The 27,264-nt window shown below is 41.2% G+C and overlaps 3 protein-coding genes across 5 annotated transcripts in view; 1 reads left to right on the top strand and 2 right to left on the bottom strand.

Annotated features, from left to right (window-relative positions):
• The window catches only part of uggt1 (UDP-glucose glycoprotein glucosyltransferase 1), a 32,153-nt gene extending 21,533 nt beyond the window's left edge, over positions 1 to 10,620 (top strand). The window contains exons 21-40 of the mRNA XM_073483552.1: positions 555 to 649; positions 1,062 to 1,268; positions 1,409 to 1,540; positions 1,997 to 2,127; positions 2,229 to 2,324; positions 2,607 to 2,709; positions 2,848 to 2,927; positions 3,488 to 3,677; positions 4,074 to 4,232; positions 4,423 to 4,508; positions 4,655 to 4,739; positions 4,860 to 4,948; positions 5,183 to 5,287; positions 5,457 to 5,541; positions 7,023 to 7,205; positions 7,313 to 7,473; positions 7,647 to 7,761; positions 7,956 to 8,072; positions 9,063 to 9,210; positions 9,300 to 10,620. Coding sequence (XP_073339653.1) covers positions 555 to 649; positions 1,062 to 1,268; positions 1,409 to 1,540; positions 1,997 to 2,127; positions 2,229 to 2,324; positions 2,607 to 2,709; positions 2,848 to 2,927; positions 3,488 to 3,677; positions 4,074 to 4,232; positions 4,423 to 4,508; positions 4,655 to 4,739; positions 4,860 to 4,948; positions 5,183 to 5,287; positions 5,457 to 5,541; positions 7,023 to 7,205; positions 7,313 to 7,473; positions 7,647 to 7,761; positions 7,956 to 8,072; positions 9,063 to 9,210; positions 9,300 to 9,319 — 2,387 coding nt within the window. The 3' untranslated portion in view covers positions 9,320 to 10,620. The remainder of the gene's footprint in view (positions 1 to 554; positions 650 to 1,061; positions 1,269 to 1,408; positions 1,541 to 1,996; positions 2,128 to 2,228; positions 2,325 to 2,606; positions 2,710 to 2,847; positions 2,928 to 3,487; positions 3,678 to 4,073; positions 4,233 to 4,422; positions 4,509 to 4,654; positions 4,740 to 4,859; positions 4,949 to 5,182; positions 5,288 to 5,456; positions 5,542 to 7,022; positions 7,206 to 7,312; positions 7,474 to 7,646; positions 7,762 to 7,955; positions 8,073 to 9,062; positions 9,211 to 9,299) is intronic.
• Positions 10,621 to 11,396: 776 nt separating this feature from the next.
• Positions 11,397 to 19,986, bottom strand: LOC141010696 (transcription factor Sp3-like). 3 transcript variants are annotated; one of them, XM_073483781.1, is made up of 9 exons: positions 19,820 to 19,979; positions 19,435 to 19,532; positions 18,571 to 18,801; positions 17,889 to 18,482; positions 16,802 to 17,011; positions 16,512 to 16,716; positions 16,228 to 16,417; positions 15,528 to 15,724; positions 11,397 to 13,285 (listed from the first exon to the last, which is right to left on the bottom strand). In XM_073483781.1, exons 2-9 carry the CDS (start codon positions 19,501 to 19,503, stop codon positions 13,041 to 13,043), a joined length of 1,941 nt encoding a protein of 646 aa, XP_073339882.1. In that variant the 5' UTR covers positions 19,504 to 19,532; positions 19,820 to 19,979; the 3' UTR covers positions 11,397 to 13,040. The 3 variants fall into 3 exon arrangements, with proteins under 3 accessions (XP_073339882.1, XP_073339883.1, XP_073339881.1); XM_073483780.1 differs by having other exon boundaries at positions 12,952 to 13,285; positions 19,860 to 19,949; XM_073483782.1 differs by lacking the exon at positions 19,435 to 19,532 and having other exon boundaries at positions 19,820 to 19,986.
• A 1,245-nt stretch (positions 19,987 to 21,231) lies between these two features.
• LOC141010585 (obg-like ATPase 1) lies at positions 21,232 to 26,459 on the bottom strand. Its single transcript, XM_073483621.1, has 11 exons — positions 26,375 to 26,459; positions 25,939 to 26,036; positions 25,670 to 25,813; positions 25,449 to 25,576; positions 24,943 to 25,118; positions 24,742 to 24,822; positions 23,959 to 24,056; positions 23,712 to 23,852; positions 23,530 to 23,626; positions 22,762 to 22,884; positions 21,232 to 22,662 (listed from the first exon to the last, which is right to left on the bottom strand). Exons 2-11 carry the CDS (start codon positions 26,034 to 26,036, stop codon positions 22,558 to 22,560), a joined length of 1,191 nt encoding a protein of 396 aa, XP_073339722.1. The 5' UTR covers positions 26,375 to 26,459; the 3' UTR covers positions 21,232 to 22,557.
• Between the last annotated feature and the right edge of the window lie 805 nt (positions 26,460 to 27,264).

Genomic DNA, 27,264 nt, shown 5'->3' with positions numbered 1-27,264 from the left:
ATTGCGTAGCAGGTTATGAAATATAAGTACTAAGAAGGACAATTCACCCAAAAATCAAAAATACATATTTTTCCTCTTACCTGTAGTGCTATTTATCTATCTAGATTGTTTTGTTATGAGTTGCTGAGTTTTGTAATGAAACTAGGTGGCACTCATCTATTATATTTGAGAGAAGGCAAACATCCCTATGGCAGATGTCTCCAAAGCTCAGGTGGATAAACAGTGCTACAGGTAGGAGGGAAAATATCTATTTTTTGATTTTGGGGTGAACTGTCCCTTCAAGTAACCGCTAACTAAGTTCTAACGTTGTTCCTTCCATCTTTAGGAGAGCATGACACATCCTTTTGTGATATTTGTTGTAGCTGCATGGAGAATGTTTAAAGTTTGATTACAAGTGGAAATGACAAGAGTTTCTTACAGCCCAGTATGATATCAATCTTTATCATCACTGAAAAACAATATGGCTCGCCTCCTTTGCCTCATCAGTCGGCCTGTGTAGCATCACCACGGTAACTTGCTCTGACAGTCTCTGTTTCTTCCTCTGTGGTTGTCAGATGATGGCTACATCCGTCCTGTGACCTTCTGGGTGGTCGGAGACTTTGACAAGCCCTCGGGACGTCAGCTTCTTTATGATGCCATCAGACACATGGTACAAAATCTTTTTATACCATCTCTTGAGACCGGAACACATGATGTAACTTTTTAACCCTAAAGTAGCAGCTTCAAAATCATTATGATGGTACAGTATAATATAATAGGGTGAATGGTGTCTGTCTCAGGCACTCTGCCCCCCATCTCATGTTTCTACACTATGTAACTTCAGTGACAGGGTAGGATCACAGCGTTACAAACATGTTTACTTCAAGATACAAGTGTTTTCAACACATAGCATTGTTATGACGTAATGAGTTTTATTTGTACATTAAATCAGACAAACTCTTACAGACCTGGGAGTTTTATTTACGACAGTGGTGTTGCACTCAGAAACTGTGGGAGGCGCCAAATCGCAATCCATGCCAATTTCAAAATAATGTTGCCTGTCACTCCTCGCTCTATGACAGAAAACCAGCAACAACGTCCGACTGGGGATGATCAACAACCCGTCAGCCACTCCGTCCACTGAGACAAGTCGCCTGGCCAGAGCGATATGGGCCGCCATGCAGACGCAATCTGCCAACAACGCCAAGAACTTCATCACCAAGTTGGCTAAAGAAGAGACCGCCGCGGCCCTGGAGAAGGGAGTCGACATCGGAGAGTTCGCTGTCGGGGTGAGAGGAGATGGATGGATGATTTACTTCTGTTGTTACTTTTAAAACATTTTGCTTTTGTGACATCTTGTGATATAATTAACAACAATAACCCCTCCTCATGCCTAACTGCCAAATGTTATCTATTTCTTTTCCTTAAGGGTATGGATGTGGCTTTGTTCAAGGAGGCATATGAGGCTCCCAAATTTGACTTCCTGCTCTCCCACGCTGCCTACTGCAGAGATGTGCTCAAACTGAAGAGAGGACAGAAAGCAGTTATCAGCAACGGAAGAGTGAGTCATGATCTTGTTTCTTATTATTGTGTTTTGAAGTGAGCACGCAGGCACATGAACAAATCAGTGTTTGCCAAAAATAGACTACTTGGGCAGGCCACCCAGGTATATTATCTGCCACACAAGTATATTAAGAGACCCATTTTGGCATTTTTATGCTGTTCTTTCATACAAGCTTGGAAGTGCACCTAGTTGTTTCGAGGTCATTAAGTACCATGCTGGTTTCGATAGGCTACATAATTAATAACAAGCTTCCTCCACAAATGCTCACCTGCTGTTGTGAAAACAGAATCAGAGGTGGAAAAATGTGTTTTTTTGTGCAACTTTATAAAACAAGCTGCTGATGAAGATCGTCAACAGAGCAGACACATACGGGGAGAGAGAAACACAAAGGCGAGGCAAGCCAGTGTGTGCTCATTAAGGTGATTTACTGATGCTTTTGTTTCTTGTTTTTAGATCATCGGTCCACTGGAGGAGGAGGAGGTGTTTAACCAGGATGACTTCCTGCTTTTGGAAAGCATTATCCTAAAAACGTCCGGAGAGCGAATCAAAAGCAAAGTCCAGCAGTTTGGAACTGAAGAGGACAGGTATTTTATTTCCCCATCATTGCGTCTGTTGATCCATTTTAGTAATGTTTTCAGATTTGTGTTGTGTTTTAGTAAAAATCTCATGGATGGATTTTTCTCAGGGCCAGCGACCTTGTGATGAAGGTGGATGCTCTGCTCTCCTCTCAGCCCAAAGGAGAGGCGCGGGTAGAATATGGCTTTGCCGATGACCGCTACAGGTACATTTATCAAAGATGCACATAATTTAGACAAGTCCTCTTAAATCCATGGAGAGACCTTGTGTAGATTTCCTCCAGGGTCACATAGTTGTTGCACTGTGTTTACAGTAGCTGCAATGTTTTCAGCTTTTTGGCAAATATTCCACCAAAAGTTTTTCAGTTCTGCCATTTATACCCTCAAATGTATTGCTATGGTTAAATCAGTACTTCCTTTGCAGCCACTAACAGCCTTAAAAAAAGTTTGGATTTACTTCGCTTGATTGATTTGCTGATTTTTGGCAGTGCTGTGAAGATCCGCCCACGGGAAGGAGATGTGTACTATGATGTGATTGCTGTGGTGGATCCTGTTACCAGGGACGCACAGAAACTAGCTCCTCTCCTATTGGTAGGTACAGTGTGGTCCCTCATTGTACTTTGTGATTTGTCTGTCTGTCTTCCCAGCTAATTTATTAGACCTTGCTTTGACCCTGTCCACAGCTTATTTCTAACCTGTAACTCTCGAATGTCTCCTCGCCACCTGTAGGTTCTGAAGCAGCTGGTTAACGTCAACTTACGGGTCTTCATGAACTGCCAATCCAAGCTGTCAGAAATGCCTCTCAAGAGGTGAGGACAGAAACAAACCATAGATCCTGGTTATATCAGTAAAATAAATATACTTATATTATATTTTACTTTAAATGAAGCACTAAATCATTAAAATAACATAATGCTGCACAGCTCTGTTCTTTGACAGAGCTCAGTTACAGTTTGGTCCAGCCCTGCTACAAGATCTAGAAAAGCGTCACTCTATGTCTGGATAAATTAGAAAAATTCAAAATACAATTGTAGTTCTCCGTGGAGTGTTAGACTACTAGTAGCGCTACGGAGCTGTATTTTTTTATGAGTGAGTCCCTGTTTTGTTGACTCGTGTGTGCGCTACACACTCCTGCCAACGGTTTCACACTGTCCTTCTACTTTAAAGGTGGTGGTAACACGTCAAGATATGTTACAATGCACCAGAAAAGGCAGGGAAGACTAGAAGCTAGTTAACAGTGCTGGATTTAAAGTACTTCTGTAAAAATCAATGAAATGTAACAATGTGTTTTATGTTTGCTGCCATAGTTGAAGTCATCCAGATGATTGCTCCTCCACCTGTCATTAAAGTCTCACTGGTTTTCTTTCAGTTTTTACCGTCACGTTTTGGAGGCGGAGGTGGTGTTTCAGGCTGACGGTTCTTTCTCTCCCGGCCCCCTGGCCAAGTTCCTGGACATGCCTCAGTCTCCTCTCTTCACCCTGAACCTGAACACTCCCGAGAGCTGGATGGTCGAGTCTGTGCGCACCCGCTACGACCTGGACAACATCTATCTGGAGGAGGTACAGCAGTATGTGTGTCTGTGTTCAATCAGGATCATTAGTGGTGAATTTTTTAAAAGTGTTCCTCAAAGTGTTTTGGGTTGTTTTTAATTCATTTCCAGCAGTAAACTCTGAAGTCTTTAAAGTCTTCTACCCTTTTATTATTTGTGAAGCTTTCTTTATTTTTGTGATAGCCTATGTTATATCTCGGGCTCCTGTTGGACCCCCACTTGTAGAAGTGTGATCTCTCTTTGAATTTTTCCATTTGTACTTTTATTTTGGAGAGTTTTACTCTCTCCTCTTGAAGACTTTGGGTTTGTTTGGGAACCATTAATAATGTGTGTCTGCAAAGCCCCAGGACGATGATATTGAGCTGCACAAAACAAACATTATTTGACTGGACTCGTGTGTTTGCAGGTGGAGAATATTGTCGCAGCAGAGTACGAGTTGGAGCACCTTCTGTTGGAAGGACATTGTTTCGACGTCAGTTCAGGCCAGCCGCCACGGGGCCTCCAGTTCACCCTGGGAACGGCCTCTGAGCCGGTCATTGTGGATACAATCGTGATGGCAAACCTGGTGAGTTACGACTTCGAACTATGAGCCTCTCATCTTGTTTTCTGACTATTCAGAGCAGAAGGTTGTTGAAATTCAAACATTATTGCCAAATGTTGTCGTTTTTAATACTTTTCTCTGCTTCCCTGGATGGTAAACAGCTTATTTTTCTTTGAATCTCGTCACTAATACTGTAAATCTCTTGTGTCTCTAGGGTTACTTTCAGCTGAAGGCTAACCCAGGCGCCTGGATCCTGAAGATGAGGAAAGGACGCTCTGATGAAATCTACAAGATTTACAGGTAAGAACATGGAGATTTGGCTGTCATGTGTCCCATTGAGTTGAAATGTCTTAATAGATTTTAGATTCAGTTTAAGCTCTGACACTTGGATTTATAGAGTAAACCTTCTGTTCTCATCTTTTCCTCCTGTCTTTCTTCTGTTGCAGCCATGATGGCACAGACTCTCCAGCAGACTCTGATGACATAATAGTTGTGTTGAACAACTTCAAGAGCAGGATCATTAAAGTCAAGGTCAGTTTAGATGTGAAAAAGTGATGCGACAGTAGCATGGAAACAGTGATAGGAATATGACCTTTTAGATATTTTGGTTGGTTTGTTCAACTAACTGGGTTAAAACTGCTTGTTGATCAGGTCCAGAAGAAACCAGACAAGTTCAATGAGGAGCTGCTGAGTGACGGGACCGAGGAAAATGACGCTGGCTTCTGGAAATCGCTGACCAGGTACAACATTGATTTGAAATTACAAGCTGCTGCTTTTACAGTTACTGGAGCTGGAACAATAAGTCAGCAACAATTTCAGTGATTGTTTATATTATTTACTAAGCAAAAATTTCAAACATTCTCTCGTTCTAGTGAGAATTTGCTGCTTTATTTCTTGAATCTGTTTTGTTTGGTATGTATTTCTCACTTTGAAATGGGTAAACCTTGAAAAAACCTTTGTCTTTTGTTTTTCAGAGGGTTCACGGGTGGAGGAAAGGCAGAGGAGCTGAAGCAGGAGAAGGACGACGTGATCAACATCTTCTCCGTGGCTTCGGGGCATCTGTACGAGAGGTTCCTCAGGTGGGTGTCAGAGATGTGACCAGACAAAGAACAAAGGCTCGTCGCGTCAAACAAAATCCTTGAAAACTAACATCCTCTTATCTGCTCTTATGTGCACAAAGACTTTATTGATTTTAACGCCTTTGCTCTCCTGTTGCCACCGGCCTTTTTATTCTTGCCTCCCTCTCAGGATCATGATGCTGTCAGTTCTGAAGAACACCAAAACTCCCGTCAAGTTCTGGTTCCTCAAGAACTACCTGTCCCCGACTTTTAAGGTAAATCAGCTGGCTTCTCGTCATTGATGTGAAGATTTTCTTTTGACGGCTGCAGATTTTTCTCGGTCCATCAGTGAAGCGAGCTTCAAAGAGGAGTTCTGAAAATCAAAGTGAAACACGCAGCAGGGATGAGATTTTTTTTTTTAACTTCACCTGTAGAAGACAAATCTCCAGATGAATGAGACGACTTCAGGGCTTTTTCTTGGCTCGTAGTTCCATTCATCATAATCATTCCCTGTTTTCACTCTGGTTTTAATGGTTAAGCCTCATTATCCTGCGGATGACAATGTGATTTCTTACTTTTTAAAATTAATTGGTAAAAGCAAACAGATAAGGAATTGCTAAGTAATTGTGGTTTTGTAACTCAGAAGTGCTCTCAGCCTGTTCTATAGTGAACCCCATAATTGCTCCGATCTCGCAGTATAAAGGATTGCTCTTAATTTTGACATTCACATTATATCATATAAGCTTATAAGCTTATATCCACCAAAACAGATTAACAAATGCAAAGTAAAACACGTCTCATGGAGCAAAACCAATCATCACAGCTTTATAAAGCAATATTTAGATTGGTTTAGTACGGTTACGACTGAAGATTGCAGCGTTTTAGCGCACACATGATAGAGAATGATCAGAAACCTTGAAAATGTGTTTACATGCCACTGTACACCATTTTCTATCAGAGTACTCCAGTAAGCCTCTCGACACCAGGTTTTCTGACACCTGAATATGATGTTTGGTGTAAACAGACTAATTTATATCACTACTGGCCAATGTTCGTTGGTAAAAATTAGATATTGGTGTCGTGGCTGAGTGTTGTTTAGATTTAATCTGTAGGTAGACGCCTGAAGTTATGTTGGTAGAGAATTTTGGCCATTTATTTTAAAATTAGTTGATTGGACACCAACTTTTTCTGTCAATGTGTTGAATTGTCCTTGAGCAAGATCCTGAACCCCAGATTGTGAAAAGGTGTTTGTGATCTGCCGTCTACTGGAATCAAAGAAGAGTACAACTAGATTTTATCATCAAAGTCAAAAAAAGCCTGGCACCGACCAGGGTTTTCAGCCGTCCTGACGGGCAGAAAGTAGTTGGCATTTTAAAGCAATATGTCGGACTCATTAAAGGTTTCTAACAGAACTTTTGTCCTTGCCGTGTCTTTAAGAAAGCCTGAGGAATGTTTTTTGTGTGTGTGATCAGTCTTTTTAACTTCAAGAGCACCTTAAGTTTCCCTGGATGTATTCTGGATAAAACTGATTGAGCACTCAGCTTCTAAGAAACTCTGCCAAAAACTATTATCTGAGGAAATCTAACACGTGAATATGTCATAAAAATGCCACCAGACGTCAGTTATGTAATAGTAATATCCAACGTCAAGTGAGTGGCGAGACTTTCAGGGTTTTCATCAGACTTAATTATACTAAATCGATGCATCCCCTACTACACACTGACCGGCCTGTTTTGTGTGTGTGACCATCTTGCAGGAGTTTATCCCCCACATGGCGAAGCAGTATGGCTTCCAGTACGAATTGGTACAGTACAAGTGGCCTCGCTGGTTACACCAACAGACGGAGAAGCAGAGGATCATCTGGGGCTACAAGATCCTGTTCCTGGACGTGCTGTTTCCTCTCGCTGTCGACAAGATCCTGTTTGTGGACGCTGACCAGGTTAGATCGCGCTTAGTTGTACAAGCACTTTTTATATTAAGAAAAAAAAAGTATTACTACTGTAAAGGGATCCATCTGTGTATTTTATCCTCCATCCTTTCCTTCAGATTGTGCGTACGGACCTGAAGGAGCTGCGTGACTTCGACCTTGAGGGAGCTCCGTACGGTTACACTCCATTCTGCGAGAGCCGGAGGGAGATGGACGGCTACCGCTTCTGGAAGTCCGGCTACTGGGCGAGCCACCTCGCCGGACGCAAATACCACATCAGGTACACACGCTCCCGACTGTTGTAGCAGTCAAGTTGCTCTCATGTCAACAGCACTTTGAACATCAATTACCCTCTAACACACTCACATACACAGAAAGGCTCTTACTTTCCTTTTCAATACATTTTTCATGCTTGCATGCATTTTTCATGTGTCACCGTCTGGCATCCTGCAGCGCGCTGTATGTTGTCGACCTGAAGAAGTTCAGGAAAATCGCAGCAGGAGATCGACTCAGAGGACAGTACCAGGGGCTCAGCCAAGACCCCAACAGCCTCTCAAACCTCGACCAGGTCTGTGACTCGACAGCTTATTCTTTTCTCCTCTGCTCATGATTTTACAACATACAACAATCAACACTCTCCAATGTCTATGTAACTATAACAACTGTTTCGATTAACTCCTGTTTAAATCTCCTGTGAGAGTTCCCGTCCCTGCCTCCATCAGTGGTCTTATTGTCCGTCTTTTCTTTTTCTTTTTTTTCCAGGATCTGCCCAACAACATGATCCACCAGGTGCCCATCAAGTCTCTGCCTCAGGAGTGGCTGTGGTGTGAGACCTGGTGTGACGACACCACCAAGAGGAGCGCCAAGACGATAGATCTGGTAACTGCCTGTCTGTGTGTCGACTGCAGGGATTGGATCAGGGCAAAAAAAAAAAAGTAGTTGCACATAGCTGTAGCACCTTGTACAGTTCAGCAGTGTTACAGAGAGGACTGCTGAGGTTTTCTAAAGACTGTCATGTCTCCTAACAGCCACTAGAGGGCAGACAGGCCAAGTATGAGTATGTGAATGAATTTCTGTTGGGATAAATTTAGTTATTCAAATCTAAAAAAACAACAAACCATAGTATAAAAAAATAATTCCATAAGCTTGTCAAGTGTTTGGGGTAAACAGTGATGGATAAAATGGATGAAAAAATTTATAATTGGAACAGCAGAGTAAGAGTTATTAAAGGTAGCAGTTTTGGCAACTATGAGGCAGAGAAGTAACGATTAACTAGTCTGTGCTTTTTAAGCACAACAATATGTGACTTTCACTGCGAAAATAATGTGGTCTAATCAAAAAACAAATGAGTTTCCCTCAGGGTATCAATAAACTATGAGTGTCTGAGTCGGAGTGAATATTTGTTCAGACTACAGAGCCTCACATCATTATTGTATTATCTTCATAAGAATAGATGCGACTTATAACCCTCGGCTACAATATTTATGACCATGAAAATTTAGTTTATGGCCTCTTCTGTCACCCGGTCGATCTACAGACCCTGCACGGACTGTATTTGAAAGTCGAACTTCCATGTTCGCACAAGAAAAAATATGGTTTCTCTGCACAGTTAGTAACAAATCAACAGCCCTCTGTCCAGGGAAGCTTTCACCCCTTGTTATTTTGCTCACTCTGAATTTGTAATTTGCAAAACTTGCCACAGTAACAAAACACAGGATGATCTCATGGCCACTCTAACAAGATGCAGCCTGTTTGTTTTTTACCAAACCAAGAAATATCATGGTTTTGAGAAGAAATGGAGTAATAACTGAAGAATGTTAGATCGATTAGACGTTGTGGTTGATGATTTTGTGTTTTTTGTGATCTCAGTGTAACAACCCCATGACCAAGGAGCCCAAGCTGCAGGCTGCGGTGAGGATCGTGGCCGAGTGGACCGATTACGACCAGGAGATTAAACGTCTGCAGACGAGAGTCCAGGAGAGAGTAAACCACAATGCAAAGCAGCAAGACACAGCAGGTACTTAACACTCATAAAAAGACACTTGCAAGTAAAATACGTACAACGAATGGATGAACGTGACTCATTTTTCTCTCCTCCTGTGACAGATCTTCACATAGAGTTGTGATGATGCGGCGGTGGACTGGACTCTGTTTAAAGAGTCTGCTACATGAAGAGGCTCCTCTCCTGCCTGGAGGGACTGCTGACAGGCCAACTACAAAGCAGTGCTAAAATGGTTCAAACTGTTTTGTCTTTGTTCTTTTTATAAGGTGTGACGGGGAGCTAAGGTGGTTAGGTTCAGGAGGCTTTTCTGTACACGTGCGTGCAAGTGGTGAGAATGTATTCTGTGAAGCAAATCGTAAATATAGATTCTATTTTTTTCTGTATAGTTTTCTTTCCTCCCCCTGTATTAGATGTAACTTTGCACTGATTGGGATTCTGGTTCAGGCTGTGGTTGAAGGACAAAGGGAGGAAAAAACCCTCGGAAATCTCACTGGAGGTTTAACGTGGGTTTTTAGCTCTCACAAACCAAACACTCGGTGTGGATTACCTCTCACACAATGGGATAAAACTATTTTAAAAACCTACTTTAAATTGGTAAAAGGTACAGGTAGATAGGTTTCTACTTCTGTTTTACAAAGTTCATATCAAGGTCTGGAAAATCATGGATAATTTGCCAATTTTCAGACCTAAAAACTAATGCTGGGCTGTATGTTTGAAGTCAATATCATGACTTTAATACAATTTTTTAATTGATATAATGTACGTACAATGCAGTGAACTGTGATCCTCTGTTATTATTCATCACATCAGATTAAAAACTTGACTTAAGTTGTTTGTTCTTTAGTAAAGTTCACAAGGAATTAGGAATTTGGGCAGAAGAGTTTTGTAAAACAATATTAGTTTTTTTTTCGTATCCCCACATTAGATTTTTGGAAAATGCTAAATAAGTCTGAAAATTATGGTCACATCTACATACTGTACACTTTACTTCTTACAGTGGTCATATTTTTTAAGAATCATCTCAATCTATAGAAGTTTAGTGACTGAAAATAAACTTAAAAAACACTTTCGCAGGAATGTGTATGGACTTTAGAAATGGTTGCACAGATGTTTGGAAATTTGACGCGAAAACAAAGTAAAATATCAGCAGGCTTGACTGAATCCCCAGTTTCTTGTGGAATAATAATGTCACTGTGACTCTCAGGGAAAGATGTTTGAAGCTTGTCCGGGTTGCAGCATAAAGTACGACTCAGAGGGAGGGGAGAGTTCGTGGTACTGTAAGGGAAGAGCAGCCATAACATGAGTCGGCTAAAAAAAACCATTTCATTTTCTGTTTCTTGGTAAAGCATCCATGGATTTGTCATCGTCATCATCCTGTTTTGGCTGTCTGATATTTTTGTTAAATAAAAAATCCCCAATAAAGAAGTGGTCCAGTGTGTTGTCACCACCTCCTGAATGTTATCAGGTATTTGCCTGGATGGTATTTGGCTTACTTCTGCTGTAAGGTAAGATTTTGGATGTGCAATTCATTTGAAAAAGAAATAAAATGTTCAAAGTAAAATGTATAAAAATCTAAATATTCACATTTCAAGTCAGCTGTAACGATCATCTTCAACTGCTACCCACCGAGAAGTTGAAACGGCTAAATAAAAGGAAATGATAAAAAAGAAATGAAAATTCAAATAGTTGGTATAATAGTAATGGATAATAATGATACATAATGGTAAACTATGGATAAAAGGTTTGCCAGAATAATGTACGTTTTTTTTTTGTTTTTTTTTCTTCCCATCTGAAAAATCATGGGAAAAAAAATTGTGAAACTGAGTGGGAACATATTTTCCCCCTGAAATCCTGAATTTTTGTTGGTTTTTTTCATTTGTGAAAAAAAGTTTTAGCAGGAGACTAAATGTCTGATTTCTTGTGTAACCTCATTTTTCCAAGCAATTGTTTTTGTAATACTCATTTTGAGTAATAAAGATTTTTTTTTTGCACTACAGACTTTTTCTCCCCCATACAGATCCCGACACCCAAACTCAGGATCTGTCAAGAGTTTTGATGTTGGCATGTGTGTTTGTTCCATGTATAAAGTGACATGCTGTTGGGCTGATGGTTAAAATGCATACTGCAACACTGCATTTCCATTCCAGTTAGTTGAATTCAATTCGCCTTGGGGTTCGGGTTAACACAGAAAAACTTACTGGAAGGTTTCAGACTTTTATTGTGATCCATTTGAAAAAAGGTTTTACAAAAGGTAACATTCAATTTTTACACCAATTCTTTAAAAAAATCACTTAAAATAAGGTTTTGATACAACAAATTCAGTTAACTAAGTAATGGCTTCTATAAACAATGTGAAAATAAGATAATATACATGTAAATGAATGCTACAAACATGAGGACAAACTGAGGAAGGGATTACATTAATTAAAATTAAAAATTAAAAAAAACAATGATTGTTTTCCTTTTAACTCGAGTGACATCTGGCCAGAATTACCAACAGAGCAGTTATTGCAAAACTCATCCCACATCATCTGGTATCCAACTGGAATGTTCGATGACAAAAACACCCTCGAGGGCTCACTGATTTCTTGCATCTCGGTTTTTTCTTCACATGGCACGATTGGTGCGTGTTTTCCTCCTGTGGCCGTGTGCAGCTGACTGACAATGAAGAGCCCTGCAGGATTTCAGAGGTAACCACTCCACACTTTGACTTTTTATGGTCACCATCATGTGGCTTCGATTTAGTCGACACTCGGATTGGCAGAGAGACACAGAAAACTGAAATAATACAATGTGAATTTACAACGAAAATATGCAAAAAAAAAAAAAAAAAAACAAGAACGAAAAAATAACGTTTTGATGTGGACAAGCACAGCGGACGGCGTGCTCGTGAGGACAGATGAAACATTCTGTTCAGACTGACCAGATGCTGGAAGAAGTTGCCCCTTTTTTTAAGAGCGGCTTGCATCTATATTTTTCCCCGTCGAGGGCGGAAAACACCAACTTCAGATCAGTTAACAGTGGCACTGTCGCCCTACTCTGACCACCAGCTGAACCTCCGGCTCGGCTTGAAGCAGCACAGCATGACGTTAGCCTCATAGTCCTGTTGGATGTCAATGATTGGGCGACAGCTGCTGCGGATTTCATAAAGGAACAGTTTGACATTTGGGGAAAAATGCTTAATTACTTTCTTGACACCACCGTGGCCTCACCTCATTCTCGTCAAGAAAGCGAAGTAACGTTTTCCAAAATTGATGAACTTTCCCTCGTCAGTTGGGCGTGGATGCAGTGCTGCTTCAAACAGACCGCTCGGTTTTGTCAGAACTCCCAAGAGACAAAAATTCAATCATACCAGAGAGGTTCGCGACTTCCTTCACTCCTACTACTCATCATCATCATCATCATCATCTCAATTTGACAAACACATTTATCTCCATTACATCTGCAAAGCTTAAAAAAACATGCACCTCCAGCATTTTATACAAGAGTATGATACAAAATAAGGCATTTCATTGTGTCGAGTATTCATGTCACATGTTGAGTGTTAATACGTGTTTTCTTGTCTGTGTTTGTGTGTGTGTGTGTGTGTGTGTGTATACGTGTGTACATAGCAACCACATTTTAATGTTATTCTTTTTGCCCGCCTATAAAAAGACTGCAAAAAACAAACATAAAGTCATGTTAACTCTTACTTAAAATATATATATTTGTCATATATATTTACGTATATATTCATATGTAAAAAACAAACAAAAAAAAAAATAGGTAAGAGGGAAAAGAGAAAAGCCCAAGAGGTCCCTGTGATAGGCCAGTTCTCAAAAAACCACCTCACCCCATTCAACCCCTCATTCCATGACCTCTCCGGGCGCCACAGTGACCAGCTGTAAAGGGATCTCCTGATTGCCTACAAGGTCGTGGGTGGCGGTCTGGAGGATGAGCGTGGTTCCGTCGGTGGTGATGACGGCGTCGGTGGAGGGCGGAGACGTGGAGGGAACGCCTTTTTTATTCTGGTGAGTCTTTATGTGCTTGGCCAGGTGGTCGCTCCGCATGAACCTCTTGGAGCACTCTGTGCACACGAACTTCTTCTCTCCTGTGAGGAACAAATCAAACACAAACATCAGCCTGAGGGAGAAAATAAAACCTTCACTGGTTAAAACACAACACGTTTAACAGGTAATGAGACGGACCAGATGACTAAGTCTAATTCTGGTGTTGACACACAGTATGCGTTTGCTAAGCTTCAGTCCTGAAAAGACGTTTAAAACTGGTTCATCCTGAAAGTTTATTTGACGACGTCAATTCACATTTAGTCTTAGTGTCTAAACAATGACGATAGACTAATATTTTTACATTGTACAGGATAAAAAAAGCCTTTTCAGAAAATCCTGCAATAATAAATTTTACTGCAGGGGTCAGAGATCGAACAACCGATCTAACTGATTGATGTACAGCCGCTCCACTGTCTGGACCACAACTGCACGCGTCCTTTTGAGGCGTTGCGCCTACATACATGTATTTCTTCAGCTTGTGCACTTTGCTCCACAAGTCCCAGTTTTGACTAGTAAAAGCTTTAACTCTGTCTTATTCAACAATAATGTACAAAACTTCTCTCATTATGATGTCCTGGAAGCTTCTTGTTGCCAGCACACAGTCTATATAGTTCTATATTTATAACATTTTATATGAAACATTAAATGTGTTGACATGATTTCTTCATGTAGACCACAAACAGCCTACCAGTGCAATATGACTTTGGAGAAATACCCTCACACTAATCAGTATCGTCTCTCTTTCAATCTATAAATGAACAGACTGCTGATGATGTAACAGCATTTTAGCTGCACTCAGACTGAATATCACCCAGTTTTCAACCAGAAATCAACGTTGAAATCCCGGTTGGTGCTCGCTGGGATTCATTAAGTGAAATTCACAAAGACAATCGAAGGCACCACCGTCACGTAAACATGGATGGAGGTGGAGTTTTTTGGTAAAACTGTAAAGCGTCACCACGGATCTTAGTCAAAACTATTTTTTTTAAATGAATTGAAGGAACCCTCAAGAAAAAACTTTATTTTATGTTTGTGTGAGAAAGAAATGGAATGATTTTAATTTATTGATCCTGCTTGGGGCATTTAAAAGGTTTTATCAACCATTTATTAAGCAACTGCTTTTTAGGTTTAAGTTGCAACTGATGTTTAGAATACTTTGAAAATGGCTGATAAATGCTGTGTAGCTCATCTATCAACATTATTTACACAGTCATTATAAAGCCAGAACTGGCGTTTATAAACCTTTAAAACTGCTTCATAAATGTTTCTGAAGCATTTCATTGTTTGTTAACAGTGAAATAAGTTTAAAGTTTAATTAGCGACAAATTCACATTTTATTAATGATGGTTGGTGCAGACAGATCTTGAAACAACTGTCTCTCAGATCCACAGCAGAGGTGGACGGAAATTTAATTGTGGGACTATGAATAATAAAAGTAAATTAAAAAATAAATTTAAAAAATCAATCTCAATATATTGCTGTAGGCACAGTCCTGAATCTAGACAATCCAGACAGTCCACAGATGACAAGGTGAACAGTTTTCATTGGAACTGCTTTACCAAAAAACACAGTCTCTATTTATCTGTTCACAATAGTGAAGAAATGCTATGAGTAGGTGAGGAAACACGTACAGAAAATGATGAAAGTCGCTGCAACAACAAGCTGAAAAACAACAAATTATCACACTACGATAACATTAGCACTTTACCCCTTTTCTAGATTAATCTCTGCACCGTGGCACAACCAAAACACCAATCGGTGATCGATACACCAGTTAATACACGACACAATCATTCACGTCTTCACACGTCATTCATCCACTGATCCTTTCTACAGTCGTTCAAGACCAAGTACTATGTGGAGCGATAACAAGGGACCAGGATTGTCTGAGGAAGTAAGAACTACAGTGCATTTAAATCAGAACAGTAAGTGCTTTTCTTTTCTCTGCTGCAAGTTGCTTAACACCTCTCATCACTGAGCCTTGTGTCATCAAAAAGAACAGCATGGACAGCTTGAGACACACATCTACTCGGGACATGAAAATATTCTGGTACACTGTAATGTATTAACTGCAAAGTCTAAAAACAGGAACATCTACCAAGAACTACACACTGTTTTATTAAAAATACCACATGTACAGTCTCTGTTTTGCTGTCATTCCTTCAACATGAATGCATTCACCACTTTTAACTTGCTACAGACATAAAAACCGTCTTCATTTGCCTTTTTTCATACAACAAAACAGCTGGTAATAAAAACAGATTTAATTGAGCGTCGTCTCACCTGTGTGTGTCCTCCTGTGTCTCTGCAGCTCGTCGCTCCTGGTGAACCTCTTCCCGCAGAACATCCAGTTGCAGACGAATGGTCTCTCCCCGCTGTGCCAGCGCAGGTGAGCTCGGAGATGAGACGTTTTCCCGTAAACCTTCCCGCAGCCGGCGATGTGGCAGATGTGCTGCTTCTTCTTCCCCATGCCAGAACCTCTGTGAAATGCCAGGAAATTGCAATATGAGTGACAACACAAACACTGCGGATGACCCCCTTTTTTTAAAAAAATAAATGAATGCACAGACTGAAAAAAACACCAAAAAAGGCAAAAATAATAAACCAAAAATAATCTCACATCACTAAACACTCTTGATACTCACTGGTAAAAGATTAGCAACAACATTTGCATTTGTGTTTGCATTAATATCTATGCAAATATGGATTTACAGCTCAACAATAAAAGAGAAGCTGATTGAACGTTCTGAAACATCAAATGTTTAGTACAGCTGTTGTAAAATCTAGGTATTGTGGTCGTCTCACTGAACGGTGCCATGAAAACAGATTTTTTGGTTGTAATAAATTTGGCTGTACATAGAAAAACGTGTAATATAATGCCTTATTATTGCAATTATGATGTTTAATAGAGTTTAAGGACATCATTTTGTTCTGCCAAGTTAATTCTTCCACCTCCATGAATCTGCGATGTGCGTGTGCCCACCTTCCACCAGACTCTTTGCAGTTGGGGCAGGTGCAGGCTACTCTGCGGAGCCTCTTGCCCTCCCCGCTCGGCGTCTCCATGTCCTCATCGCCTATCTGAACACGCAGGTTGTTCAGGTCGCTGGGGTTCAGTGTTGAGTCTCCGCTCAGCTGCCACTCCTCAGAGTCCGGCTCCTCCTTTATCTGGATACCTGAACCACAGAAGAAGAAGCAGATTTAGGACCTTTTCAAGATATTTGACACTACAAAGTGAATTGTGTGGGAGGATGTGCAGGTGTCCCATACCAGCTGGACTGTTTGCATCGTCCCCTTGTGTGTACTGAATTCCAGATTGTGTTACAGAGTTCACTGTGACTGTCTGGAGGTTGGGCAGGCTGACCTGGCCTGTCTGACCCAGAGGGAGGGTCTGAACCGGGGCTAAGGTGAGCTGCTGGGCCTGCCCCTGCCCCTGGGGCAACTGGAGCCCCTGGAGTGACTGGACACCCTGAACCTACAGAGACAGATGGGACATGTGTTAATAATCTGAAATCTTTCACAACGTGAAAACACAACATGCCACACTTCTCGTAGGTTACCTGGAAGGTCTGCCATTGGATCTGTCCAGTAGCGGTGACGGTTTGGGCCTGGATGAGGAAGGTCCCCGGGTTGACCAGCTGCACACTCTGTAGAGTCTGACCTCCTGCATTCAGGTCCTGGCCCTGAGCCACCTGGGCTACCTGGGCATGACTGTCCCCAGACAGCTGCAGGATGGGCTGCGAGATAGTGGTGGCGTTGGAGGATGAGACCTGCAGAGGAAGGAAACGGCACAATAGATTACAATTACACAAAAAGGCTGAGAAAGCAACATTCCCATCATGTTTCTATGTAGGCGGTCGTGGTTCAATAGTACAGTAGATAATTGGCCTTATTCATGTCGATAAATTGCAAGTTAGAACATTTCTCACAAGTCAAGAATGTATTTGTGGTTGATGACAGTCAGAGTCGGGAGCTCCTAACACTGGAGAACTGGTTGCACAACAGCGTTGTGTTCACAATCTCACTGTAGATTTTTCCAATCTACATGCCTACACATGAATGCACCATTCTAGCACTTTCAATCGTAGTTATAAAGTAAATGTGCAAAGTTAAAAAAAAAATGTATAGGAGTCAAACCTACCAAGGCAGGTTGGCCAGATAAATTCTGGGAAATTTGGGTTACATGTCACATATATATTAACAGCAGATAACATGAAGAAAGAGTGCTCTATTGTGGCCGTAAGCAGCGGCTCCTGTCCTTTCTGGCTTGTGAAAAAGAACCCATGTCTATTTAATACCCTGCATCATATCAAGCTGGCTATCTTTTGAAATTACTAGATACCTGACTTTTTACAGCAATACTAAAATGATACTTTTATGATACCTGTAATTATGATCAGACATTTGATGAGTAATGAACACTTTCCAATAAGCTGTGCGAAAGACACATTTTGGCCAGTACCAAGGAGGTACCGTGGTCCGATACCTACCTACCCTTTGTGTTACAAAGCATTTATTTTCCCTCTTATAGTTTAAATTCTTGTGATTTATCTGGGGACCGGGTTGACCCCAGGCTGGAAACCGCTGCCTTATAGCATACAAGTTAACACACGTACACATGACATGGTGTTTGAGACAAACTCTAACCTGGATTTGCTGCAGGTGGTTGTGGGAGTTGTAGTTCGCTGAGGATGATGGGTCAGACACGCCTGCAGACACGGCGGTTGCCTGGGTCAAAACCCCAGTGCCGTCGATGGTCTCGGGGAGATGGGAGGCGTTGGAGGAAGAAGTGGTGGTTGGCACGTAGAGTTCCTGGTTGCCGCTGCCGTCGCTCACCGTCACCAGCGACTGTTTGACACCAGCGTCCTGTCCCTGACTCTCCAGTGTCTGACCGCTCATGATGAGCTGACCTTCAGCTGTTACCCCTGTTGCGATGGGGACAGTCTGCGCTCCTGTCAGGCCTAGAGACTCCAGATCCAAACTGTTTATGGGGACGAACGTTATGTTGCCAGGTAGCCCTACTGTGCTGGTGTATGACCCCCCAGCCAGCGGGACGCCTTGGATTGACTGTACATGCCCCGCCTGCGTCAGGAGGTCAGTGGTCGCCGTTGTGGCACAGCTGATTCCGATGGTACCCTGGCTGCCATCTTGGAGAAGCTGGATCTGCCCCGTGCCATCATCCAACCCCTGTGTTGAGAACCCTGCAAGTGTCCCATCTGCATTTTGGATTTGGGGGATGACCTGGAAGAAGGAGCGACAGCTTTGAGCATGATCATCACCTGAACGCAACACCTACTCGCATCTTAAACCTGCTTCTGTCTCTTTTTACCTGATACTGAATGCCTGACACTCCATTGGCTGCGGCGTCATTACCGGATGCTGTAACGTAAATGGGCTGGCTGGGAAGACTCCCAAGCGGTAGCACGTACTGCCCGTTGGACGTGACAATTCCCGAGTTTGGAATGTGAACGACTCCGTGGTCTTCCTTCCCAGTTGAGACGGGGGTTAAAACCTCCCATCGGTCCGAACCCGTCAGCTGAATGGCAGACATATCTGTCGTCTGGGGGGGTAAAATTAACAGATTAACAAGGACAAGAAAGATTCAACAAGAAAGATTCATCTCAGCCTTCAGGTTTAGCCCTCAGGAAAACCAGGCTGCCTATTGTATGGGAACCAGTTTACGAATTCAACCACTGTGCTGAAACATCAAAGAGAGACTAAATCATAGTCTGTGTGGGGGATCATGTGGGATTTGTGCTGAAGCAAAAAGGATGGACGATAAAACAGCCACCAGCCAGATGCAACCACCAACACACAGGGTGAAGATAACAGGCTCACAACCGGTCGAGAGCAGAGAGTGGGGGATGGGTGGCTATTACAACACAATTGAACGCTCCTGTTTTGATTATGGACGCTTTCCAGACAATAATAATCACACCCCGGCATCCTCCCAACCCAAGGCACACCGGCTATCTTCCAGCGAGCCGACCCAAGTGACTGACTTCAGTGTCCTACCCACTATGGGCGGGTTTTACAGGGGTAAAGTGGGTGGCCGTTATTGAGGGGAACACAGGAAGTGTACGGCTTTCACCCCATGCCATCAAAATTTTAAAACGTGTGAACTTCATGCTCTCAAAAACACAACCAGCAATCGAAAGCGAGCGAGAAAGACGGGCTAGAAAATGTCGGATACCTGTGTTTCCGCTGCGCCGCCGGGTTGCAGAAACTCGCTTTGACTGCTGTCCACGTCCGCGGACGCCATTTCTCCTTGTTTCAGAGGCTGCTCTGGCGCTAGCAGGGAGAGAGGGGGAAACTCAGCAAAACTCTGTAATCTTCAACTCCTGTCTGCCAGAAAAGCCCGCAAAGCATCCCCACTCTCCAGTCCAAAAGGAGCTGACTGCGAAATTCAACTTTACGGCGGAGATTCTGAGGCAATCTCGGCCCAGATTGACTGTTTACTTTGTCAACTCCGCGGCTAGGGCAGCTAGCTGCGTTAGCTAACCATATCTAGCTAGTTAGCAGTGGAGCAAAAGATAAAAAAGACGCAGCTTGCTTCGCTGTAGGTTACACAAACTCACCGATTAGTTGGACGCTTCGATGCGCTAAATGTTTACGTACCAGTCATAGCGTGAATGGTAGTAACCGGGAGGATTATCTGATCAACTAAACTCCAAACATGATTATTTTATCAAAGGCGGGCTAGTGTTGATCGGTGAATTCGGGTCGATTTTTTTCTATTTTGATTGACGGTGCGGGAAACACAAAAAGGTGGGACTAACAAGCTTGACCGTCGAATTTGCATCACATTACAGGACGTCCCGCCCTTCTTCTCTACGCCGATTGGCCGAGCGGCGGGTTCGTCGCACGTCATTGGCGCACACGGACGTCAATCACTTTTTATAGTACGTGTGTTTCCTGTTTGTTGTTGAAGGAGACGAGAGATGGTATGCAGTTGTTGAGTTCTCCACAGGGATACTCGAAAAAACAGCGGCGTTTGTGTCCAAGTTACACACTTTATTTCACCGGTTTCGTGTCAAAGCGAGTTATAAACATTCTGAATCTTGGTTTGTGCAGAAACACGACCTTAAAATCAGCAGGAGTTTTGTGGCTCTCTGCCCATTGCAGCATTTAACAAACTACCTCACTGAATGTGTTGTGTGCTTAAAGGGCCACTGTGTAGTTTTGGAGAAGAAATCCAAACTCTGAATTTTTATATATACAATATTAATCAGGTAATAACACAAACTCAATTGTTTTTCTTCCCATAATTGAATAAAAAAGCTGTTCTCAGAGGGAAAATAAGGTCCCCAGAACACTGTTTGAAGCTAGAAAGGTGGCAGGGTCCGCCACATATGAACAAAGTAAAACAGTATTAAATTATGTAGTATAAGTAAGTATAAAAAAGTTGTAATAATGTGCTTTATTTCTGAGTTGGTTTTCAAAGTTTGGTTACTAATCCTTTGCTGTAGGTGGCCTCCATTACAAAGCTGGGCATTTTTAAAAGCTAAATAGCCGTACACTAACTTGTAGTCGGTATAATAGTTTATTTATTGTCCCAATTGTCACATACATAGCTAAAAGATGTTTGTAAGTTTATATAAGAGAGTATTTTAATTCACCAGAACGACTCCCGATCACAGACGAAAAATTAACATGTTTCAGCAGATAAAGTATTTTTTGTTGAATATTGTTTCACAACATGGCAGGCACAACAAATGTTCTTGCTAACATACTAAACAATTCTCCTTAGCTAATATTCAAATATAAAAAAATTTGTGAGTACTTTAGGGACTCGATTCAAAACTGAGATTGAAACATAGAAGACAAAAGCAAACTCAAAATATGAAATAGTCAACACAACTTTGTACGATTTGTAATAGCTTGAATATATGAATGTATTAAGTGATTGTAACAAAACACTGAACAAGCCTATTATTCCAGTGGCACAGTCGAGCTTAGAAGAGTAAAAAGTAGAAACACACAAGGCAACAACAGGTTTGTCTCTTTTATTGATACATGCATATTGATGAAGATGACATTTATTGTATTTTTGCTCCCTTAGGTTCACAGGATTTTTATCGTAGTCCACAATTTGGCAAGGGGTTTAGTGAGGGGATCTGTTTTATACTCTTGAAAATATACACATCCACACCGCGGAGGCAGCGAGGAAAGGTGAAGCAAACTGTACAGCCCAGATGATCCACAGAGCGTAGTTCATAATGTGAAAAGTCTGTTGTTTTTTTGTGTTTACCAGCCCAAACTAAGTAAATAAAAGCAGTGTGTACAACATTCAGGCACCGTCAGGGATGTCTGCTTTGCTCTTAAAATATTATTATCCTCCTCAGAATACAGCACAGTCCTGGCCTGAAGCATAACAGAGTGTGATGGCTTTCATTTTCTCTTACAAGTGAACACGGTACTAATCAAATGTTTTTAGACACCGCATATTAGAGCATTATTGAATAAATCTCAGGTATTATGCGTTTATTCTGAGAAGCATAAAAAATAAGGAAGTGCAATTAAAGGAAAGGCATAAAAGAACTGAGAAAATAAGACCTACACTCATTTAATCACTGCTGATTAACTCATAACACATGCTGTTTATCACCCTCACTCAGTTCAGCACTGTTTACATGTGTTAAGAGATGCTTTACAGATTAAGCACACCTGCCAGTAATGAAGCACTAATTAAGGCGTGTCATTATCATGTGAGAAATAAAAAATTCAAATAAGCAGACTCAAATCTCTGCAGGACTCACACAGGATGAGTCAGACATTACAGAGAGCAAACCACTGCAGTTTCATCACATTAAAACCTCAAATAACTTTTATGGACACAGGCAGGAGATTAAAACCCAAAATGAAACGTATTTTTGGTGTGTTTAGGGTGTTTTGGTGAAATTCTTATGATGCATCTATATTAAAGCGCTACATCAGCATCAAGTGGAAAATAATATGCAGTTTGTGTTCTGGCAATTTCCAGTAAAATCAGAATTTATTATTATTTCTCAGTTCAATTATACTTTTTTTCTTCCTTGAAACCATGAAAGCAAGAACACAGGGCTTTCAAAAGTGTCTGACTGGTTCTGTGATGCAAATTACAATTTGCTCAAAATATTACAGGTAGGAATGATTGCTATTCATGTATGGAAACATTATTATATTGAATGATTTTAACAGATTCTGGTCCAGACCTGGGAGGCCATGAATTGATCCTCTGAATTCAAGAGACAAGTATGAAAACCAGCAGACAGTGTAGCTCTTTGAGGCCAAGCTAAGCTGTATTATGAATTCTTCCTCTGGTGACTGTGTGGTCTCATGGTTTCTTTTTAGGTGCGTTGGGTGTGTTGAATTTGAAAAAGATAATGTCTCCATCCTCCACGACGTAGTTCCTGCCCTGTTGCCTGTATTTCCCAGCAGACTGTGAAGGAGAGAGCGGACATGTGTCAACGTAGTTGCTGGCAGAGATTCAACACTGTGCCAGTTCAAGCTTATAATTAGTCGGTATACAAACACACACCTTGACTGCGTTTTCGCTGCCCTCCTCTTTGAAGTCAACGTACTTCATCACCTCGGCCATGATGAAGCCTTTCTCAAAGTCAGTGTGGATCTTTCCTGCAGCCTGAGGAGCCTTGCTACCTTTCTGTTGGAGCAAAAAGAACAGAAAAATTCAACAACATGACTAATAATAAATTAACACACTGCCACCTTAAAGAACATTATCAAACACTAACACAATATTCTGAGCCAACAACATGATTGAAAAGAAAAGAAAACATGCTGCATCTCAGTTTCACTGAATTTGGAAGCAACTATAATGAATGAAGCCTTTTACTGTGGCCCCTTAGGACAAAATGTGAAAGAGTAAAAACATACAAATTAAAAATGTACTGTGAATAAGTAAAAAAGGGAGAGAAATGCACTTCCAACTCAAATATCAAGCACATAAAGCCTTAAATGCACAAAAAATTCCGGTCCTTTTCCAGACTTCTGTGTTCCCACCCACATTTCAGATGTTTCAGCAAGCTGAGAAAAATTTAAATCCAGAAATGCTGCAAACACTTTGCAAAATACTGAGAGCTAATGTATGAGCAATCACAAAAATGCTCTTCAAATCCAAAAATACAAATTTAGGCTCATTTCTCGGACGTATAACTCTGTGTGATTATGATTCAGTGTGAACAGGTGCGTTATTAGTCTGTGACAGAAAAACCTCTTAGGGATCTATCAACAGTTAATGCTCAAGAACATAAGGTAATAAAGAACTTTTCATAATCACAGCACTTACCCTAATGGTCCAAGCTCGCACCTCATCTGGTCCTGCGGTGAAGAAGTATTCCAGCTGTAGCGCTGCATAGCCAGTCTTTATTATTTTGGTCAGAACACTGGAAACACACAGAGGAGCCATGATGGAGCAGTTCCAAGAACCGATTCACCATATTAATGCTACATGTTGTGTTTATGTCCCACCTCTGTGTCTTTTGTTCCTCGCAGTACTTAGCCCTCTCCTCCTCCTCCATGTCAAACAATTTAGCCTCGACACATCCACTCACAGGAATCACCATCGCACCAGGATCGTGAGCATCTACCCACTCCTTGATTTTCGCCAACCTGAGAGGAACAGGCAGCAGGGTTAATCATTCTGAATGTCTGACAGCAGCTACATACTTAAATAAAATATGTATGGGACGTGCACATACACTACAAGCAATCTTACCACTTGTTCTTTTTTCTGATGTAATCCTTCTCTGAGAGATTAACCAGGTAGATCATGGGCTTGGACGTCAGGAACAGGTATTTGTTCAACACCTCAATCTGTGGAGAAAATTAAAAAGTTTACAAAACATGTTTAGTTCTCAGTTCAGTGAATTTCTGCGGTGACACCCTGCTGATAAGATAATAGGCATGCTGTTCCAGAGAGTCCAATTACAGTACTCTGTCGATCAGGAAAACAAATAGAAACCACAGAAAAAGCATAATTACACCAATCACTGGGGTTTTTTTTCTCAACAACCATATTTATTATTTATATTGTAAATAAAAATTCACTACTGTTAATTTTGTACAATATCATGTTTATATGTATATACAAGTCTATTCTATTTTTTACCTTTTTCATTTATATTGTTCATTTTTGGCTATTGTTATTGTTTTTCTTTGTAATATTCTGTCCTTTGGCTGCTGTGGCAAACAAATTTCCCCGTTGTGGGACAATAAAGGAATACTGATTCTGATTTATGTGAATTTTAAATTGGAGCATTAGAAGAAAAATACTGAAAATGGCAGAAATTTGTCAAAAAGGCAAAAAACAAGACAAACACTTATACTTGATTGAGATGACCAAGTTTTTATACAAGACAGAAACTATTAATCCACTACACTGAGACTAAATTGCATCTTTCAACTGATCCATACAGCAGCCCTGTAATGCATTTGTTTGGAAATATTACAACAAATACTTACAGACATACTATCCTAACACATGAACATACATCATTACCTCTTTGTCGTTCCAGTCGCTGCAAAATCGAATGTGTTTCTTCTCATCCACGATCCAGTTCTTTACTTTCAACATGATGTCCTGAAGCCAGAAGCAGCAGGTTACATATCATGTATACAGATCATTTAGCCCCCAAAATAATGACACAAAAATAAAAAAGGGAACAGCTGCATAGCACATAAACCAAAACACTTCACTTACATATTCGGGCTTGAGTTTTTTGTCACTTCCTCTGACGGCGGTTTTCTCCAGTTTGTCAAGGATTGGAGCAATCATTTCCTCGTCCTTTAGTCGCAGCTCCTCATGGATGATCTCAATGTCCCTCACAGGGTCAACGTTACCCTCCACGTGGATGATATCCTCATCATCAAATGCACCTAAAAGAGATGTAGTCACCATGTTACATATATTTACACATTTCAATGACCATGCCTAAAACTGACATTACTGGGATGTATAGTGTTGGCCATATTTTTTGTAATCCTCAATTCACATCCTACAGTACTGCATTGTACCATTCTTTACTTTTTTTTTATGTTTACCATTAACATATTTGTTCACTTACATACATGGAGCAATGCAAACTGGAATCAAATTCCTTGTATGTGTGCACATACTTGGCCAATAAAGCAGACTCCTTCCAAACACCTGTCCACTACTCAGTTGTTACTACAAAGCAGCTGCGACCAGTAGAAATGACAACTCACGAGTCATGTGGAAGATGCCATCGCAGGCACTGATGTGGGAGAGAAAGGCATTTCCGAGTCCCTGTCCTGCGTGAGCTCCCTTTACCAGACCAGCAATGTCCACCACGTTTAGAAAAGCTGGAACCTTACTAAAGAGAGGAGACAAGGATTCAGTGAGACAGGACTCCATGGATGTTGGACAAATTGAACAGGTTGTCAGAAGACGCTGTCATAACACACACCTAGCTGGTTTGTGGTATTGGCAGAGGAAATCATAGCGCTCATCTGGGACAGGCACCCTGCTCTCATTTGGGTCGATCGTGCAGAATGGGAAGTTCTCTGCAGCTGCCTGACTTTTAGTCAGCACATTGAAAAAGGTGGATTTCCTGCAGTGGACAGAGTCAGGGACATGTCAACAGCAGTGCAATAACTAACCCTTAATCATGACTAAAAACATGTGTTCATTGACTCACAGAACATTGCTTTGCTAATATGTATAACATGCACATACCCGACATTGGGTAATCCCACAATCCCAATCTTCAGAGAGGTCCCAAATCGTCCAATCAATGGAGGCTGCTTCGGGGCTTCTGTCTTTTTGGGGGGCATCTGCGAGAGTTACAAGTTGGTTACAACATAATGCCATGTCAGATTTTGTCACCAAAGCCAGGCTTATTTGTACAACACCGATGCTAAAAGTTGGGCATGGATATTTCTCACTAAACAGCCCCATCCCACTGCGCTAGCTCCACAGAAAACGTGTCGGGCAGCTGCAGTCATATGCTCATTCAAACACAGCATGCTAACGCTAGCTAGTGGTTATCTGAAACCACTCCTAGCTACCTGTTAGCCACAATATCTGAGCGAACAGACGCTACAGTCTGCCTTTTCTTGTCATAACAAGTAGCCCTAAAGCTGCTTAGCCGATAAACCTCCCCTTTTAGTACCTTTATGTCTTTAAAAGCCCAAAGTCTACGTGGTGTTCACTCCTCTGATATGCGCTCACACCAGCCGCTCCGGTGGAAAGACAAGTTGGAGAGCAAACCGGAAGTGTTTTGACGTGAGGCGCCTGTGATTGGTCGGAGTAAGAGCTGACAAATGGCAAATAAATTCAGGTTTTATTTAATATTTGTTGTTGTTGTAATAATTTGTTGTATTATCAAGTTTAACTTTGTTTTTAAAGTATTTTAAAGTATTAAAGTATTTATAAGTACTCCGGGGTGAATCCTAGCTAGAGGTCGCCCTTTTGCAGGATGCGTTCAGGGACATTCCTACAACCAAAAGATAAACTTCAATGTAAAAATAGTGTTCAAATTTACTATTTCAGAGCTAAAGTTTATTCTTGACAGTGAAAATAGCTGATAAAAGCCACCTTTTCATTGTATCACAAGTTCTTTGTCATTAGATGAAGGTAAGTTCTCATGGAAATGTGATACGGATGTTGAAATTTCATTTCTCATTTACATTGTTAAAAATTGAGATTTTTAGTGTAATCTTGATTTAAGAAATGTCTTGTGACAAAATAATCTCTTCATAGAGTCCATCAATATTGTGCTAGTGTAAACAAACTATCATATAGTATCCTCAGACTATACATTTGTGTTAAATTACATAGCATTTACCTCTTTCCTCGTCTTGTAACCGAAGTCTGGTTGTCAGTAAAAACAACTTAAATCTTTACACAAAAACATGAGGGTTACATACTGCTGTTCTGAGAAAGCAAGTCCTCCTATTGGACTTCAACACAGCATCACAGACAGCACACAGGCAGCCTGAAGGACATTGTCTAACAATTATATATCCAACTTGCGCTGTAGTTCTATTCAAAATATACTTT

The sequence above is a fragment of the Pagrus major genome, chromosome 16, assembly GCF_040436345.1.
Source record: "Pagrus major chromosome 16, Pma_NU_1.0".
Classification (NCBI taxonomy): domain Eukaryota; kingdom Metazoa; phylum Chordata; class Actinopteri; order Spariformes; family Sparidae; genus Pagrus; species Pagrus major.
The sequence above is the reverse complement of the archived record's forward strand: the minus strand, read 5'-3'. Positions and strand labels throughout refer to the sequence as shown.